Below are 20,970 nucleotides of genomic sequence, written 5' to 3' on the forward strand. Positions count from 1 at the left end.
GGATGGGGAGGGCAAACCCTTCTGTGTCAAGAATGAGGGGTAAGTGCTGCATGTCTACTTCACAAAATCAAATTTTTATGAAGACTAACAAGATAAAATGCCTGGTATGCTCGAGGGGCAGGGCGATTGTAAAGATCAGAAGAGTTTTCCTTCCTACTTGTCTTCCTGCGCAGCCCAAGGTTATTTAGCTAAGCTTTTAATACACAAATGGGAATTTTGCCAAATGACTCTCCAGTATAATTCTTTATGCAGTTTTTTTTCTCCTGTCTCTGTCTTCTTTTTTTTGTTTTGTTTGAACTATCGATAAGCTGTGATTCAACAACAGATTTTTTAAAGAATGGGTTGGTGGTGTGGGTTGGGGTTGCTCCAGTCAAAGTGGTGTTTTGATTTTTTTCTGGCCTGTTTCCTGGGCTAGGGGACAGAGCAGGAGAGAGGGACAGTGGTAACAGCATGAATCAGTATCTGATTCACGGGCGGTCTTCTGGGTGGCAGTAGGGTAACTGCATTTCTTTTCCATGAGAAAATGAAATCTAAATCTTATTATGGGCAGCTTGTGAGTAATGCAACTTAAGCAAAATTTGAATAGAGGGAGTCTTTTTTTTGTCCAAAAAATGAGGTAATTGGGAAAAGAACAGAGATTGTCAGGTGTTTAAACCCTCCAGCTCTTGCAGTGTGAAGTATAACAAGGCCAAACTGAAAGGTAAAGTCTCCATAAGGTCAGGTAAGAATTGCAGGAACATCCTCAGAGCCGCAGCGGCTGTAGATCTTCAGCTAGATGCAAAGTGTGCAAGCAAACATCAGCAAGCAGATCCAAGAAGGCCTTGAGCCCAAAACCTTTAGTTATTTTTGGTCCCCCTCCTCAACTAACAGATGATATTAATTTCTTTTTACTCAGAGCTTTCAGCTACCGCGGTTACAACACTGATACATCTGCAGAAGGTGCAATATTGCATCTTTGGGGATTTTTAGGCTTCCAAGCACATTTACAGCCAATCTCTGCACAGCTGGAAGACTTGCAGAGGGAAATCGGCTGTAACAGGCTGTAGTGAGTGCTGGATGTATGAGCGCTGCAGCCAGCTCTCCTCGGGCTTCTGCAGGCGCTGCTGCTCTCCCCACTGCCCCAGTCCACCTACTGCAAAAAGGCAATAAAAAGACTTCTCTAGGAAAAGAAAGCATCTGGCTGTAAATGCAACAAGACCTCCTCAATGACATTCTGTGTATTAGGAAACATCATCTGGCAGACAGATATTTTCAGGAGTCCCTATTACAGCACTTGCCAACACCTTGAGTAAACTCCAGCACTATCTATTTGTTGTTGAAAGCAACAGGAGATGTAATTTATGGCCTTCTTGAGCGCTTCCCTGCAGATCTCATAGCCTGTTTGAACTAATGAGACAGAGGGCTGAACCCACAGGGCTTGCTTCTTTTAACCATCAATAAAGCAGGTACTTTATCATTTAGAGGATTTAGAGTTTCTTCTGCCTGAATCCATCTGTCCTGCTAGTTATAAACCAGTGTATGAAAAAAAACCCCTTTGAGGTAGTTCTTGCCCATACAAATGTATTAGTCGTCCTTGAGCAACCAACAAATCCTCCAAAGTTTAAAATATATTTAAAGATACAACTTAAATTAATATTGAGGTTTCAATTTATTGAGGGTTTAACATGGAGGGTAGCTGCACAAACCCTCTTGGAGAAAATACTCTTACGTGAGATTTCACAGCATTTTGTCATGGCGTGGAAATTTTTTCAAACAAGGAATGTTTTCTGTTTGTAGTCTCAAAATATCAAAAAAAGGTGATGAATTTTGAAAAAATGTACTGCAAGTGTTTTTTGGTGGAATGGTATGGGTCTGTTTTGGTATCTCAGTAAGATATTCTCACTCTTCCACAGGTGTGGCGTCCACTTTTATTGTTGAACATCCTTAGGAATATGGTTTAATAAAGCTGAAACTATGATAAAGGAACACAACTACTGTTGTGTCTAACAAGATAAAATGGCATCAGGTTGGTCAACAACTTTCTTTTTCCTCTTGGAACAGAGTGAACCAAATGGCCAAACTGATATTTGCTGTTGAATTTCCTCAGGTTAAACTCAGCTACCATACGTTGCAGGAGTCAACATAAATATACAAGAAACCACATTTGCAATGTATGAACAAAATTGCTGCAGTAAATGCTGTTACTCTGCTGATTCCAGATCTTCCTTGTTCTGCTTTGGCCAGGTGCAGAGTTTAAGTGGACATGAAGCTAGAGAAGTAAGGTGGCTGTAGACTAGATCTTTACTTTGGCTTTTAAAATATGATTACTTTGCAACGTGGTGGTCGGTTTTGCTCTTTTTTGGTGCACTAATACCTGGATGTCCTTTTCTCATTATTCTTATTTTCACAACGAATAACCTCTACCGTTTCCGTTTTGTTCAATATTCTTCTTGTACAAGTCCATCGTATGGAAGTGTGCGCACACGCATGCATGGAGCATCCCCATTACACAACGTCCTGCTGAGATCCCCACCGGCTTCGAGAAGTGTTACAGATGCCGCTGCACTCTTCTCTCTCAGCTCCTCCGGCGGGGCCTTCAGGTGCTACTGACCCCAGCGGAGAAATTGCATTCACTCGGTGAATATTCCAGTATGTTGCTATTGAAGAGCAAAAAATTGCATCTCTAAAAATCCTGGAAGGGAGCCATAGAGTACTGGCTGTAGGTCCTAAATGTTTTATTTTGTTGCTTATAGTAATTTATTTTTTTCTGAGGCTCCCACATTGACCTGTGAAATGTGTAGGGCACTTGGCTTTCTGGACTGAAAGGCATTTAAAAAAAATAGAAATAGAGCCTTTACTTTTTTTTTTTTAAAAAGCTCTCAATTCATTTTGTAACCTCTGCCATATGCAAAAGAAATGTTTGTATAGTGTAAAGGTCTCATCTGAGTTGGTCCATAGTGTTCTGTAATTTCCTCCTGTTTAAGAATTTAGGAATAAAATTACTAACTGGCCTGGACAATGCCCTGCCTCAGATCACATGCAAGATGATTGGTTCTTTAAATTTGGTTAGTATTTTTTTCTACTGTAGAATATATCTTCATATACACATTCTGTATTTTTATATATTTATCATTATGTTCCAATGAACTGTCTGATATAGATCTTGGGCAAATCAAGGTGATTTCTTGAATTCCAGTGGTTTAATTTTTTCCAAGCTTTAAATCAGTGCTCTTCCTTAAACTGTTGATTACAGACTAGATCTTGGTATACTATCTATCTGCTATACTTAGGAGAATTTTTGCATGCTGAATAGCATGTGAATTGTCCATCCGCAAACTGAGCCTGGGACCTGGGCAGAAGAAATGGAAAACTCTACAAAGACTGAGGCTCAGAGAAAGCACTTTCTAAAAGCTGCCTTCTTTTTTGTGTGCTTCTCCACCAATGCTTTAGAAAAATGTCATTTATAACCTTTTGAACAAGCCAAATCTCCCTTTGTCAGGTCAACGAAGAAAAAATTAAATCTGACTGTGATAAGGAAGGATTTAGAAAACCAAATGATGGGAAAAAAAAAATCTCAGTCTTACTCAACTGACCCTGCTGTTAAAGCTGTGGCACTTGCTAGAAGCCTCAGTGTGCCCTCAATCAGCCACCCTCTCTTGTCAGTACGCTATTAGAAAACATTTCCTCTAATCCCATCATTCACTGCTGTTGTGGAAACCAGCAGGCTCACTAGCAAATCCACCCACTATTATTTTTATCCTATTGAAAGCGCTACCTTATCGGACATAATCAAAATGGCTGATGTGCAACGTGAAGAGCAAGTGGGTTTTGCCATCACTCATGCCAAAACTAAATATGGATTAAATTGCACCCTGCCAGCACAAAGTGTGCATTGTGTGGCTTTGCTCCGCAGTACCCAACCTCAGCTTGCTCCGAGCCTGACAGAACACTACACGCTCCCTTCAAGACCCCTTTTTCAAAAGGGCAAAACAAAGCAGCAGTGTCTGCACTGGAATGTGCTGCAGGTAGCGATCTAAACCTCCATCACCAAAGTCAGTGAGAGGATTAATTTAATGCCTGAAGGTTGTTGCTTGGAGGGACTTCACAGGAATGCAAACGGAAGGCCCTCAAAGGGCCCACAACAAAGGGAAAAGCCATACGATCTCAAACTCCTGCTAGGATGAGGACCATTGGATTAAGAGCTTGGTCTACCTTGTAGAAAAGGCAGGAAACACTGTTGTACTTGAAAAGTAATGCAAGCAGGGAAAAGATTTTGGGGTGGTGTGTTTTGTTTTTTTTTTTCCTTTAGACCTCTTTTAGAAAGATAGTTGGCTAGAAAATTGCAGCCTTGCTAATGACTTTTATATAATGTCTGATATGAGCAAATGTATACGCAAGTTTTATGATCACATACGTAATGTGTTTTGAGTTGTATTTTGTTTCCGGATAAAATAGAATAAATACCTGTTTTTTCAATTCCTGTGTTTTTTCCTGATTTATTTTATTTTTATTTTTGGCAGGGGCACGCCATTGCGATCCTAGCAGTGCTGAGAGTCACGAAGCTACCTTTATTGACACGGAGTGAACTACCAAACATGCCGCGTGCTGCTTTGCAGACTTGCAAGCGTTTAAGGGAACTGGAAGGATGATCAGGCGGGCTGGGGATGTGGACTGCTGCCGGTTTTGACAGCCTCAGCAGAAGACAAGTAGAAGACTACTCAGTAGTGCGGCACGTGGGCACAGTTGTATAAGGAGACCTTGCTATTCTGGGAAGGTGCTCCCCAGGTAGGCTCTGAATTATGTACTTAAAAGGCTGGAGAAATAACAGAAATACACTGACAAGAACCAATGTGAAATTCATTAGACTAAACTAGCAACAGGGACAGAGCAGCTTTCAATGTCTTTCAAACTTTCCCATAAAAACCAATAGCGCTACAAATTCTCCACCACAAACAACGTGGCTTTATGTTACCCACCATCCTTATCTGGATTCAGTTTCCAGTCACGGCTTCTTATGTCTTTACCGTAAGAAGTCACATAATTATATGCAATTATCAAATTACTCTTTCTTCTCAGTCCTCTACTCTTGTCAGTCAAACCATGCCATCCCTTTCTTAATCATTTAAATTGTACAGCATCCCCTCTGAGTAACACTCCTCTGAATCTTTTTAACATACAAACCTTCTGGACAATGTTTGAAAAATGGCCTCAATAATCACGGGTAATTAGTCTTCTCTATCAGTGTTCTCCAATTCCCTCTTTCTTCAACCAAGGTTTGAAATCACTCTCGGCTGCTGCAGTGCAACACAAGTGCAGGCTCTGTTGGTACTGATCAGGGGCCATGATTAGGGCATCCTCTTCAGTTTCAGAAATACAGCTACTCTCATTCTTTCTTTATGTATCTATCTATCTTGTGTGAAACAGTCTACCGTGTGGAGTACTTGGTCTTCTTTTCAAAGACATCGTATGGACAGCAATCTGGGGTGCTTACCAGCCTTTTTTTTTTTTTCCTTTCTTGAGAAGCAAAATTTTGAAAAGATTTTGAAGCACTATGATATGAAGAATTGATATTAACTTACTGCTTTTTCAAGGTTCTCCAGCTTGAAGAATGATGCTACTGTTAAACAGCAAACATCTCAAGACAAAGATGTACCAAATTACACCATAATTTTAATACAATGAAACCATTATGGAATTCTAAAAATAATAAAAGAATTGATCACTAACTTTGTATAGAATGCTATTATTAATTTGAGATCAATAAACCAAGACTGGTTCACGTAACATTTTATTCACAAGTAGAAAAAGTATTACAAAACAATTTATACAAGATTTTAATTTACATTCCTTAAAGGAGTATTTAAAACAGCTCTGTAAGTCCCTAGACATGATACGTGGGCAGTCTAAATGCGGTGGTAGTGTATGTTTTCTATTGGCATGTACAACATTGCTTGCCACAGGCAATATAAAAAAGACCAATTTGGTTAAATAAAGGAAAAAAGTATATACATAATATACATATATATTAAAAAAGCACTCTCTTCATTTTTTCCTCCCAATTTGCTCTCAAGCTGTCTGTGACTCATTTAAAGAAATGAGTATTTTTCTCTAGAGTTGCCGGACAAAAATGATTATACAAAGTGTAAATTCCAATGGGAAAACATACTTACTGTGGCAGATGCTGGCAAAACTTTTGAACATAGCGTTTTAAAGAACTGTTATTAGTGAAAAGTTAAATCTCCGTATGTTCTAAAAATATCTTGCCATATACTGAAATGCACATTGGATTTTTTCTATTCACAAAGTATATACAAAGAAACACACATCTCTTCATGCACATGTAGTGAAAAATAACATTTTGTCACTTCTTAAATGTATGAAAGTATCCAAAGAAAGTATTCAAAACTACTCTTATTTGAATAGATACTTCAAAGTATTTAGCTGAGTAATTGTACTCCCTGTATAACTGCGTATTATTCTGTCAGTGACCAAATGGTAGTATTTACTGCTTTAAAAAAAAAAAATCACTTACATAATTTCGTCACTTTCGTTTGAATTTGGTAACTATTATTCATGATTTTTGCACACATGCAAAACTGTGAGAATAATCTCACTGGTTTTAGCTGAAGCATCTTGCTGCCTTGGCTGCCTATACTGGCTTTAGCTATTCTTGTGCGGGTTCAACCTTCTACTGGGTGCTTCAAAGCGAAAAGTCTTTTTCCATTATGGAATATGAATACTGTCTCAACATTTCCATTGCCACACAAACTGTGTGTGGAAAGATGAGTAATATTTGTTACAAATTTGCATTTGTTTTGCTGATTGCTTTACTTTTGTCAAGGCACATTGGGTACTTTAAAGAATAATTGCTAGAGTTCACACTGACAAGTTTGAGCCTGTTGAATGTAATGAATCAGTAGAGGTTACTGGGATTACTCACAGAAGTGAAAACTATTTTAGGGATAAAAATGGCTGCAGAACAAATGGTATTATGGGATGTGGTGCAACAAACTGCAGTTAAAAAAATCTTGGAAGAACAGCAAGGAGGGCAGAGACATGGTAATTTACTAGGCATGCACGCAACTTTGAGGATTCAACTCAGGTTTTTTTAAAAATAATGTTATGAATTAATTTTTATATTTTGTGTGGAAAAATTGAATTTACACAATACTACAGTGAGAAGGAGAGAGTGACATGAATGAAAAGAAAAGGCCTGCTAAATGAACGAATTAGGTCACCATGAAGCTTGACCCTTAAACATAATGCATTACTAAAAATTATTAGTCATAGTCTCATTGTATGAATACTTTCATGGCACACCTGCTATAGTTTGACATTTTGATATGACAGTTGATTACATTTATTTCAACATCCAAAAATTACACGCTATAACAACAAGTGCTGTATTCCAATACTGAGACTACCAATTAAATACAACATCCCTATCTATACGGCTGACTCTCATTAAACTAAATCTAATTTAAAGCTAATCTCCTGCTATATTTAACAAAACAATGCCCCCTCCCACAAATGTAATAATTGGATGGAGGGGACTTCAACCATACATATTGTAACATGCAAATTCTTTAACTCCACAAACTAGATTATTGACTATAATGTAATATATAATAAAAGCTTCAGTTTATTGATAGATGATCCTTGCATAAATAGAAATGTTTATTTTTTAAGTCCTTCAACAGCAGGAAACTGATTTAAAATTAGAACCAGCCAAAAAAATCCTAATGCATGCATAAATCTGCAAGCAGAATAACTGGCAACATCTTGTCCCATGCCTTCTGACATCTGTAGCCATATTTAAGATACCCACCTAAACACACTGAAGTATTTATATTTCTTGCTGTATTTACATATACTTTTAAGCTCACTCCATTAGACTTTTTGAGAATCTGAGGGAACAGAAAGTTCTTTTTTTAAAAGAGATGCAAAAGGTCATAAATCCACTTTCAGGGTTCTCCTAGGATGCTCCTTGAAGTTTCACTTTACAGCTGTTACAGCTCAGATGCAACTGCTCAGAAGGTGTGAAATGATGCCATTTTTTTCCAGCTGATTTTGAAACCATGCAACATTGAAGACCAGACTAAGTTTGATGAGAATCAGCAGAGGAGCATAAGGGAAGCATTCAGCTTTAGTGCTGAGAGAAATAACTTGGTCTCCTAAAAGAAAGCGATAGAACAGTGGTTACATAAACTCATAAAAAACCTGTATGTACATCTATACTTGACTAAACACTAAAAAAATACAGCTATACTTACTGCTTGCTGTAAAAATTCACCTAAACCTGAAGACTGAACCTGTATTAAAACACCCATTAAAAAACTTACATTTATGTGCATATAAATAAAAATATGCTATCTTCTGATTTTATCATGTTATTATTTATTTTGCAATATAATAATGAAGTATGGCCCTATGCAAGAATGTAATGCATCCGCATGTACTAAAAAGACCATCCTTCCCTCAAAATATTTCAAAAATACAAGAAAGATGAAGGGCAAATGGAAAAATGGGGTAGGCTGAGATGAAATAATTTTCTTGGAGCTGTACAGCTGGTCAGAGTTCAGCCTGAAAATACATCTCAGGTAAGCCTAGTTCTGGTCCTGTCCCTCAAATGCTGCTTAAATCTCTCCACCAAAGTTGCATATATAATGATGCACTGTAGAGTCCGAATATGGAGAAATTGTACAAAATGAATCAGCAAAGTCTATTAAAGAAAACACATGAAGAAAAACCAAACCCTCCCAAACCATCTTGCTTATTCAGAATTATACACAAATCTCCGTAGTAATACATGATAGTATAAAACCATCAGAAAATACAGGATTTTGAAAGGTGAGAAAAGATGTCTACATACACATAGGAATCATTAAGAAAATTTACAATTTCTATACCATAACAAGTATGGTGAAATGTAAGTTAATTTTATAGCAATATTTGAAATTCTGTGGCTCCTTTCATCTAGGAAAAAATTTAAATAATATTAATCACATACCTCTGAAGCTGATACATGGTTTAGTGGGAAAAAACCCACAAACTTTTGATTTTTTAAATCTTGTTAATATGGAAATATATTCCCTTAAAACATCAAGAGAGCATTCAAGTTCCATTGATAACCACTAAAAAACCTGGGAACTAGCAGCATCGAGATTTGCAGTCATAGCCATGTCATTGTCCCTTCCTATATATACCTAGAGAATACGACTATCGCCTAATGATATTTGGCATATACCAAACTATGACAATTGCTATCTGACACATGGGCAGTTAGTGCCAGACATTGTTATGGACAAAACTATATATTGTAAATAATATATTGAGAAAAATATGTGTGACCTAGATAAGGTTGATATTTTCAGGGACAGCAGTAGATTTTCAGGGTGATATACGAGTTCCATTAAAGTCAATAGCAAAAAATTTCTTGACTTAGCAGTCTGTTTACCTCCCTTTCCCCTCTTGAAAATGTCACCTGAAGAATTAAGGCTTGATTTAACGATTGCACTTACATGTTTTCACAATATGCATATTTTTTGTTAAATACTAATTACTTTCTACTTATTTAAGAACAATATAAAAGTGGCAGGCAAACCAAATGGAAGAGGATCAAAGGAAGGCAGTTTTATTTCTGCAGATGACCCAAAATTTTCGTAATTACAGATAGAGTAATTTTCTTAATTAAGGTTGGTGGATTATTAATATTAGTGGCAACTGCTTCTGTTCCTACTTCTGCATACATGCACAAGAGACTATTTCAGCTTTCCAGCCACAGCCTGCATAACCCTTGAGTAACACCACCAGTACACATGCCATAATTTGGCATCCTTTCACAGATTAGCTACTTGTTGCTCCAAGTGACTTCCAATAGTAGAAAATGCCATTTTAAAAATACAGACCACAGCTAATATTCAAAAAGATATAATGATGAAGCAGTAGCAGAGTGACTTTTTGTGTTGGTTACCTTCTTACGCAGTAGACATGATTGTTTATTACCTCTTCTCACTTTGACCCCAGACCTGCATTTTCTCGTAACTTTTATAGATTAAATTGTAGTTTACGGACAAACTAATGGAATGTTTTATCTGATGACATGGGAATATGATTGCATTAAAAAGCATTTGAGATTCTCTCTTCTGTTTCTGCTATTGCTGTAGAAACTTCACAGAGAAGGCTTTGTAAATATTTTTGGGTGAACACTTGCATGTTTTTTATGCTTTGTTTACAATGAACAAAGACAAGTCCTCAGTTCCTCCCTCATAAACAAGGACTAGCCTCACATAATAGTTTGGTCATAAGGGTATTAAACTGATATTTTTCCCCTGAAATTTAATGAAAAAAAAAAACCCTGATAAAACCTGACTGGTATACAGACTTACCCTTGTATTGTGGTTCATATTATCTCAACATTGCAGTCTGAGTAATTACACTTTTCAAATTCAGTCAATGATTTAAAAATGTAAAACTGTTGGATCTCTTGTAGGGTTTTCATTTATTTCAGCAATGGCTAGCTGTAACCTATGGAGAAACATAATGCTACAACTTTTTACAATTCTATTTTTACCTAGCTCTACATGCCTTGAGTACTCATTCTCACTCCTTCGTAGTTCTGTTTTTTACCTCTTTATCAGTCTGTAGAGTCATTTGCTGTTCCATTATGCTTTGTCTTTGGCTGGGTTTCAGCAGCCACTGAGTTCTGAAGTGATGAAACTTCTATGCATGTTCTATGTTTGGAGATTTCAAAGGGCTTTGCAACATTTCCATCAAGAGACTTAGCTGAAATAAGTACATCACTTAGTTCCTGGTTATTATCCAACTCAACAGTGGCTGCATCTTCAGTCTCAGGGCTGCAGGATTTTGCAGATCCTCCAGCCAGTTCTGAATATGATTCACAGAAAGAAATGCTGTCACAACAAGCTGAGTTTTGCATAAGAGGCCAAGCATCTGAAATGTCTCCACAGGTAGAGTGTGAAAGAGAACCAAGGAAGGTAGGAATCATTTCTCCAACAGAATCAGAAGCCCTGCAAAAGGATAAAAGATGGTTTCAAAAGCATTCCAGAAAATATTATCAGTATTGTAATTACTGTCATTAGTAATTATAGGTATTTCAAGAAGGTTTAACAGGGTTCTATTAAGTTAGTACTCTAGAGGCATCCTGTACAAACAAATTCTTTTGAGAAGGAATACAGTTTGTTCCTCATCTGGAAATGAAGAAAGCTCAGGAGAACACTACTAAAGGTAAAGAGGATGCCCAGAGCCCTTCATACTGTGAATTCAGGGTTACAGAAAACATGAACTACAGTTGGGGTTGTTTATAGTCTAAACAACAGAAATATGATAAAAAATACTATAGTAGTGTTCAGATACAAAGACTGTTGGAAAGAGGAAGGAATTTATTTGTTCTCAATGCATGGTGAGGGGGGATGTGTGTGTTAAGACAAGATAAAACAAGCTTAAATTGCAGCAAGAAAGATGTTTGGGAAGACTGTGGAATCTCCAACACTAGTTCCCCCCCCCCCCCCAAAACAGGCTAGACAAATATCTAACAGAAGTAAAAGAAGTAAAGTGGGTTCAGACTGGGAGAAGGGAATAGACAACAAGACTGCTTGAAACTCCTATCTGCGTGATTTCGTATTGAACATGCATTCACTTTAGACTTTTCAGTTTGTGTTGTCTAGCCTTCAAAATGTGAAAAGATTTTCTCATATTCTCTTACATGTGGAAAGGACATAATATTAAAGAAGGGAAAGGATTTTTAAATCTCACAAGGATTATTTTTCTTTTATGGAAAATGGAAGAAAGTGGAAGAGAAACTCAATATTTTCTATCTCAAGTGTATTTGAAGTGCATGATGATACTGACATGTCTGAGTGCACTATACATGCCTATCTCTGTTGAAAACCCAGTAATATTTTTTACTATAGTGTACCAAAATAAGTGTTAACAAAACCAAAAAGATATACTAATACATTTTATTTCCAAAAACTGTCTACAGACTTATGAAACTCTAAAGGTTATATTAAGTCTGATACACAGTAATAATTTGTGTGACAAAACTCAACCCACATTAATATCGCCTGTAACAGATTTTAAGCAGCCTTACTCATTTCCAAAACATGATGCTTTAAAAGCTTTGATATACACACAAAGCTTTTTCATAGATGAGGCCAAAAGTCAGGACATTGCACCACAATTGAAGGAAATACATTATTTTGGCAAAGGAAATTGGAGCAAACTCCATTTCTACTGGAAGGAACCACGGGATCTTTGATGTCCACATAGCATGAATATAACATTTATTTTTAAAGCCTTAACCAAAAGATGCCTCACAAAGTACACAACTCTCAATTTGTCAGCCTTGGCGGTATAAAAGGATGACTCAAGCTTGCTGGTATTTAAAAAAGTTGTTATAGAAAATCTAGGTATTTTGTATCTTGTACTTAGGTCACTAAGTCACCTTGCATAAACAATACCTATGAAGAAGCTGCCTCTACAATTTTAGTTACATTTGGCCATGAGAACAAAACAGCTGGAGACCAATTTAAACCTTATATGGAAAACAATTCTAGCTAAAAGAAATAAATACATCCTGTGTTAAAATCTGTAACCAGGAAACTCTGAATGACACCATAAATTTTATATATTTAGCTCATGGCACTGCTGTAGAAATAACTACTCTACTACTGTATTTATATTTAGCTGATCAGAAGAAACTAATGGTTACAATCTGGTAGAAATTAAGAAATACTAGATATTTCAAATCTCACAGTCATTAAGAGCTTCTAAAAAAAGAAAATCCTCATGATACTTCTAAACTGTACCTTAATCCCCCCAGATTCACAGGTTTATGCAGCACCTTGCTAACCCACAGCAGAAGAGGGGGTCACCAAAGCCTCTAAAGTACCATAGAGTAAGAGGAAGACTATCTGCTTGTGAGAGAAGTAAGTCACTTCTTCATCAGAGAAACTGATATATGATGTCAGCATTTATTAAATAATACTTAAAAATCAATTTTTCACCATAAACCTGTTTTTGCACAGAACAGGAGTGTATGGCTCCAGTTCATCAAAATCCCTCATTCCACTCCAAACAGCTATTGTATCTGTATAAATATTAATTTGACTGCATAATAAATATTTAATGTTTAATAGACATTTATAAAACTAAGTTACCTTTCATTAAGTGTAGTCTGTGAGTGGAAAGCACAACTATGACTGCTGTGCTCCATGCTACAGGTTTCATCACAGCACAGTGATGGAATCAAGTGAACTGGTCCTAAAGAATGAAAATTAATTTAATAACGTTAAAAGTGTTAAAGCTCTGTATAAACTTAGTCTCTGTACTCTTTCAAACTTGAGTATGCCAGTTATATTATAATATATAGATTTAGGAAAGAGATTCCTTATTGCAAAAAATGGGTTCTTTAATTTTTTCCTTTCAAATGGAATTACTTATAAGAGCCAAGCCATTCCTCCAGGAGTAATACAGATGCCAGTCATGAATATCTGCTTTTAAAATTAATTTACTTTTCAATTAGATACATGTGAGAGGAAGTATCACATTCTGAGCTAAGATATTAGGATGGTACTTAAGCCTATGGTCTTGTGTTAAATTATGTATTTATTAACATCATAAATGCATCTGTTCTGATACATCTTCACAAAATCTCAATCATTTGAATTGTTCAGGTTTTTGATGTCCTTTAGAGTTCGTATCATGTTCTTAGATACTGTCTGGCAAACCCTTCACACCAATTTAAGTCTCAAAGCCAGACACAGTGCTACTTTTATCAGAAAGAAGTAAGATAGACATTTAAAGCTATTTTTTAAGTGAAGGGTCATTGGAATGAAAACAGAAAAAAAAAATCATAACCAAACAGCTACTATGTGCTTATTGAGAAATTAGCCTAGGACAAAGGGTAGTTTGACAATGTTAGCTCTGTAGTTAAAGGTAAATTTTGCAACTCAAGTGTTAGATAATGTTCATTATGCCATAAAGTCACTTTTAAGAAGACTTAACATACCACATGTCTGTGATGTGCTTCTCTGGCACTGGCAACAAGTTCTGTGGTCATATTCATTTAGCCGTGGTCTATCAAAACATGACAATTCAGAGCCATTGTAGTGAATGTCTTGTGATCTCAGAGACCCTTTGGACAAAATGAATAGAAATATATATTAGTAAATTATACTCTTTTTCCTGTTCAGAGCCCCCTATCTTCACAGAATGGTTAAATGTCATACTATACAGTATTTTCATACATTTTCCAACTGAAAGACCCACAATGATCAAGTGGTTTCATATAACGCAAACCACAGACTTTGCAAGAAACCCTAGACCAGCTGGTTCAACTACAGCCTCTTCTAGGAAGACATCTGCTCTTATTTTGATGATGATTTGCGAGTATATCTTATTCACTGTTACATTTTCTCAGTGTTTAATGATTCCCAGTGATTCCCATCTGAAATTTTCCACATTCAGCTTTCAGCCACTGGGATTTTGTTTATGTTATCTTAAAGAGCTTTATATTAACAGCAGACTTCCTTTAATCTGTATAATTGTAGGCCAAGGCAAATGAGTTACTAAATTTCACTAACTGAAGTTTGAATTCACTATGTCTGAATTTCTTAAAACTTACATTGTAAAGCATCTTCTCAGTGAGGAACAATTCTTACAATGCCTCTCTGAATCTTTTTATTTTTGCTTGTGCTGTAAACAGTGATAACATAAATTCTTCCTAGGTATTATTCTTGTTTGACATCCAGTGTTCATTAGATGCTGTAAACATATTTTGATAAAAGATTTTAAAATGATAAATGGAACTAGAGTGCTTTTGACTTTTCTCTTTCTTAATTTAAATTATGGGGCAGAAAAATATTTATTATAAACAATTTGTGAATTACATTGCTGAGCTGTTATGGATTTTTCTTTTTAAATTTATAAATCTAACTGGCTTAGGCATTTAATTCATCTTGAATATGCCCATAAAACCAAAATTGTTAATGACAAATCTGCTGTCTACAACTGGCCACATTCATTATCTTGACAAGCTAAGTTGTTTCACAATGGCATGTGATGCACAGATCCTTCAAGCTGGTATTTCCACATTGGCACTGCAACTCTATAATGACATCCCAGCTTGGATCCCAGATAGTCCACACATATCTGTGCAGCATCTAACAGAGTATGGCACAGAATTAATGCAGTTGGATTAGTTCTGGACATCTGCACAGCATTCTCTCCATAGAAACTCGAGCATCCACAGTGAGCTGGCAAACACGTATGGATATATAGCCTTGGGCTTCTGCTAGCTTGTTCATCTCAATGCTAAACTTGCTTGAATGCTGTAGAAATTTCGTTTATTTACCTACAGAGAGATTCACCAAACTAATACTTGTATATGAATATTCCAGAGAAACCGTAATAACTGGAAACTTACAGCTTGGTTTCTTTTCCATAAACTGCCTCTTACAATAGATAACACAAAGAATAAGAAGAGCTAAGAGCACTGTCGCAAGTGCACTGCATATAACAGCTGCTAGAGCAGTGTCGCGAGGACTGGAAGCAGTTGATGGGATCTTCACAAGGTTTACTTTGGTGGTACCTGAAATAAAATTAAATTATAATTAAGGCAAACTTTAAACATTTCAGGAATATACAGTCATGTAAATGAAAGTTGGGAAATAGAAGAGGTTCGTAGCACAGAACAAAAAGGATGTTCCATCTGCTAATGTAGAAACATTAGATGCAAATATAAATAGGTACGATTATCAGCAACCACATTACAAAAAAAACTTTAAAAAAATATATTGCAAAATGAGTCGTAATGAGTGCAGATGCACACAAACACATTCTGACTGTCCATAAGAATGGAGTAAGATCTTCACCATGAAAACAAAGACATCTCAATTTTTAATTATGTCAGATGATTTTAATATGGAGATCATTTCCTAGTGTATAGTTGAGAAAGCTATCCACTAGAGGGAGTCACAAATACATGAACTTCCCTTAATAAGGAAACTTTCTGAGAACTGAGACACCCACAGAAGTTCAAATGCTGTCAAAGGTACCATTTTGCTTGGTTGCATATGTCATGACACCATAGTCATTTCTAGGATCAAACCTAGGATTTCAATTGTACTAACTTTTTTTTTAATTCATTGATAGTTTTTTAATAAAGACAATACCTCTAGTAAAAATTCAGCAGCTTGACTTTATATCCATATTAGTAAAGACTTAAGCAATGTTTCTAGCTTTGACAAACATTGTTACTTTTACATGGAAGGTGAAAAAGTATCACAAGTTTTAACTACAACTATTAAAATTCTCTTAAAACTACAAATGGTCTTTTAAAATTAAATTCATATAATCATTTAGGTTGGAAAAGACCCTTAAGAACGTTGAGTCCAACTGTTAACGTAGCACTGCCAAGTCCACCACTAAACTGTGTCCCTAAGCACCACATCTACACTTCTTTTAAACCTCCAGGGATGGTGACTCAACCACTTCCCTGGGCAGCGTGTTTGAATGCTTGACAACCCTTTCAGTGAAGAAATTTTTCCTAATGTTCAATCTAAACCTCCCCTGGCGCAACTTCAGGCCATTTCCTCTCATCCTATCACTTGTTACTTGGGAAAAAAGACTGACCCCCGCCTTGCTACTACCTCCTTTCAGGTAGTTGTAGAGAGCGATAAGGTCTCCCCTGAGCTTTGTTTTCTCTAGACTAAACAACCCCAGTTCCCTCAGCTGCTCTTTATGAGACCTGCTCTCTAGATCCTTCACCAGCTTCGTTGCTCTTCTTTGGATGCTCTTCTTTTTTGTTACAAAATTCTTTTTTTAAGAACTTATGAATTCTGAGAGCTCATCTGTTTCAATTACTTTGAAGTTCACATCAATTCAACAATATTTTATGAGAAAAGGAACAAAATATTGAGTATTTCTCTGACAGCAAATTTTTAAAAAAACACAAACCGTATTTTATTAACTTATAAAAATAAGTTAAATGTGCCTGTTTCCCCCTGAAAATCTTTGTTTAAAACTTAAAGACTATAATTCCTAAGAAATGGTCCATGCAGTCATAGTTTAAATTGGGAGATAAATGTCTGCCAGAGTATATTAAAATCACTAATCAAATGGACATACATACAATTGTTTGATATCCTAACTGCAATATAATAATAGCAGGAGAGAACTTACTAGCTTAGTTAGTACAATCAATGGAATTGCATTACTCAGGAATACTTTTCTCAAATAATTATGGCATTTCCTCTACACACATCAAACATGGGCAACAAAGCATTTATAATACCATATTGCTTTGTTATAATGGGCAGATTGCCAAAAAGCTAAGTATTTTGAAAATCAACTTTATTACATTCAATTCTAAGTCTTCAGACCACTTATACCAAAGAAAATATTAACGTCTAGGAAATAAAGAATCCAAAATTACACCCCCCCCCCTCCAACTTATTAAATAAAGACAATTTCTGTGGATTATAGTTTCATGTAGTTGCTGGTAAGTGGAGGAATGTAAAAAAGTGGAGAGGTCAGATCATGGCTATTATTCAGAAGAACGTTTAGTTGTTAATTTCCTGATTTCAATGTGAAGAAAAACAAGTGTTACTGCATTTACACCTGCTTGAATATTTCTATTTACCTTTGATTTGTACTATTATGTTCCACTGTCACATCAAACGTGTGGAGAGCAAATTTATAGCAGATCTTTTTTATATCCTTTAACTTGCCAAATTCAACAGACTCGAGCTACTAGACAGAGTCCAGCGAAGGGCCACAAAAATGATTGAGGAACTGGAGCCTTCTCACCTATGATGAAAGGCTGAGAGAGCTGGGACTGCTCAGCCTGGAGAAGAGAAGGCTCAAGGGGGTATATCTCATCAATGTGTATAAATCCTTGAAGGGAGGGTGCAAAGAGGACAAAGCCAGGCTCTTCTCAGTGGACCAGAGGCAATGGGCACAAACTGAAACACAGGCGGTTCGTCTCTGAACATCAGAAAACACTTTTTTAATTGTGAGGGTCACCAAGCACTGACACAGATTGACCAGAGTGGTTATGGAGTCTTCCTCCTTGGAAACGCTTAAAAGCCATCTGGACATGTTCCTGGGCAACCAGCTCTAGGTGACTCTGCTTGAGCAGGGGGGTTGAACCAGATGATCTCCATAGGTCCCTTCCTATCTCAACCATTCTGTGATTCTGAGTTATTAAAATACAGCAAATCTCAAACCTCAAGTCAATAAAGCAGCTGAAGTCTCCTACATGAGCTAGAAATACATTTTGAAACTTTGTCCTTGTACTGAATTGTTATCATTTTCATTATCATAGCAGATGGTCTCTCTATTATTTGTGTTCCAGATAACACAATGAAATTCCAATTCAGGGTCTCAGGTACTTCTCCTCTTAAATGACTATTACCTGTTCTTCTCTTTATGTTCTTATATAATTCCCATTACTCACAGAGTTAAGTTCTATGACCTCTTTTCCAGATCTTCATTGTTATTTAAAAGAAAAAGCAGCCAGTGTTGTAATCTTTTTGTTTTAACTTCGATGCTCTTGGCAGCAGCATTGCAATCTTCTGCAGAGAAAACTTTTCATTCAGTTTCTAGGATCCTTGCAGTTGTAGTTTTAAGTTTAAACAGACTGCAGAAATTTCTGCATGGTATGTAAAGTTCTGGGATATAATTCTGTGAGAAGCAGTAAAATTATATAAAAAAAAAAGCTATGTGGTGGGTTGATCCTGGCTGGATGCCAGATGCCCACCAAAGCTGCTCTATCACTCCCCCTGCAGCTGAACAGGGGACAGAAAAATATAACAAAAGGCTCACGGGTCGAGGTAAGGACAGGACAGCTCACTCACCAATTACCATCACAGGCAAAACAGACTTGACTTCGTGAAATTAGTTGAATTTATTACCAATCAAATCAGAGTAGGATAATGAGAAATAAAACCAAATCTTAAAACACTTTCCCCCCACCCCTCCCTTCTTCCCAGGCTTAACTTTACTCCTGATTTTCTCTACCTCCTCCCCCCGAGCAGCACAGGGGAATGGGGGTTGCAGTCAGTTCATCACACGTTGTATCTGCCGCTCCTTCCCCCTCGCTCTCTTCCCGGGCTCCAGCGTGGGGTCCCTCCCATGGGAGACAGTCCTCCATGAACTTCTCCAGCGTGACTCCCTCCCATGGGCTGCAGTTCTTCACGAACTGCTCCAGCGTGGGTCCCTTCCACAGGCTGCAGTCCTTCAGGAACAGACAGCTCCAGTGTGGGTCCCCCGTGGGGTCACCAGTCCTGCCAGAAAACCTGCTCCAGCATGGGTTCCTCTCTCCATGGGGCCACAGGTCCTGCCAGGAGCCTGCTCCGGCGTGGGCTTCCCACGGGGTCACAGCCTCCTTCGGGCATCCCCCTGCTCCGGCGTGGGGTCCTCCCCAGGCTGCAGGTGGAGATCTGCTCCCCCGTGGACCTCCCTGGACTTACAGGGGGACAGCCTGCCTCACCGTGGTCTTCCCCACGGGCTGCAGGGGAATCTCTGCTCCGGCACCTGGAACACCTCCTTCTTCACTGACGTGGGGGTCTGCAGGGTTGTTTCTCTCACATCTTCTCACTCCTCTCTCCAGCTGCAGATTCTGTTCACATTTCCCCCCCCCCTGCCCCCCCCCCCCCCCCAGTTCTTAAATCTGTTATCCCAGAGGTGCTACCACTGTTGCTGATGGGCTTGGCCTTGGCCAGCGGCAGGTCCATCTTGGCTCTCTGTCAGACACAGGGGAAGCTTCGAGCAGCTTCTCACAGAAGCCACCCCTGTGGCCCCCCCCCCCCCCCAACAAAACCTTGTCATGCAAACCCAATACATTCCACCCTTCGCCTCTGTGAATCACATATTTAAGAATTATCATTAAAATCCACATTCATCACACAAACTTCACAAATTTTACTCACATCAACAAAAAGAACTCCCCACACCAAAATCAAAATAACATCATCACAACACTGAAAAAAGTGGACAATTTACACACAACCCACCCTTGTCCCTTCACCACAATTACAACAATATAAATTCCCCACAATCATTCCACTCTTCACTCTCTAGCTGTGTTCAGTCCATGTTTTGCCCGTTACCTTTCCCAATTACTATCCTTATCTCAAATTCCTCACGGCCCATGTTGAGTCCCTAAAAGGACTGTGGTGGGTTGACCACAGGCGCCCACCAAAGCTACTCTATCACCCCCACCTCCTCCTTGCCCCGCAAACCCAATACAAGCTATCTATACAGCAATGTGTGCTGGTGTTGGTGTGAAAACCAAGGACTGCGCTTTCAATTTTAGTCAACTGCTTGATCTAGTCTTTAGAAGGTTAAATACAGCCCGGACAAGTATTTAAAAACAATACAATAAAAAACTGATCAGAACATCTTCAAATATTTTTCATATCAATATATGTGTATCAATACCTGTATCGATGTACCTACCTAAAAGTACTAAATAGTTTTAAGAAATTAAGCCTTCATAATTAGTAGAAAAAAGAATTGTTAATTTTGAAAGCAAAAACAGAACAAGAGAACTGGAGGTGGAACTGCTATATTTTTGTCTCTCTTCATTTGCTCTCAAAATGTATCTATTTACAAGTATAATTTCATACTACGTATTCTGGGAAATTATAAATTACGTATCTTTCTTTAGTGCCCATCAGCAACATCCAAACTGGAAATACAGCGATTTTATTTCACACTGGGACAGCAAAAAAAAAAAAAAATATTTATTTCAGCCATCTAGTTATTTAAGATTTATTTTATTTGGTTGATTGTTTTGTTTTTTTTTTAACTTGAGAAAGCAATTTTCTATTCCTGAGAATGCCTACCACTCATCTTCACCTTCAAAGAACTTTTTGGAATAGCTACTGTGAGCAGTCCATTGTAGTGTAGCTCTAATTATAATGATAGTGATCTTCCCTGCAGAGACCAACATTTCAGAAGTGG

General features: G+C 37.5%; 1 protein-coding gene across 3 annotated transcripts in view; it reads right to left on the reverse strand.

Moving 5' to 3' along the window:
* Positions 1-5,754: 5,754 nt before the first annotated feature.
* Positions 5,755-20,970, reverse strand: part of TNFRSF19 (TNF receptor superfamily member 19) — a 62,383-nt gene continuing 47,167 nt past the window's right edge. For all 3 annotated transcript variants that reach the window (XM_030043052.2, XM_030043051.2, XM_030043053.2), the window contains 5 exons: positions 15,428-15,592; positions 14,012-14,137; positions 13,161-13,263; positions 10,609-11,009; positions 5,755-8,153 (listed from right to left, as the gene is read on the reverse strand). In XM_030043052.2, coding sequence (XP_029898912.1) covers positions 10,616-11,009; positions 13,161-13,263; positions 14,012-14,137; positions 15,428-15,592 — 788 coding nt within the window. In that variant the 3' untranslated portion in view covers positions 5,755-8,153; positions 10,609-10,615. The remainder of the gene's footprint in view (positions 8,154-10,608; positions 11,010-13,160; positions 13,264-14,011; positions 14,138-15,427; positions 15,593-20,970) is intronic.

This window comes from Aquila chrysaetos, chromosome 19 (assembly GCF_900496995.4).
Source record: "Aquila chrysaetos chrysaetos chromosome 19, bAquChr1.4, whole genome shotgun sequence".
NCBI classification, from domain to species: Eukaryota; Metazoa; Chordata; class Aves; order Accipitriformes; family Accipitridae; genus Aquila; species Aquila chrysaetos.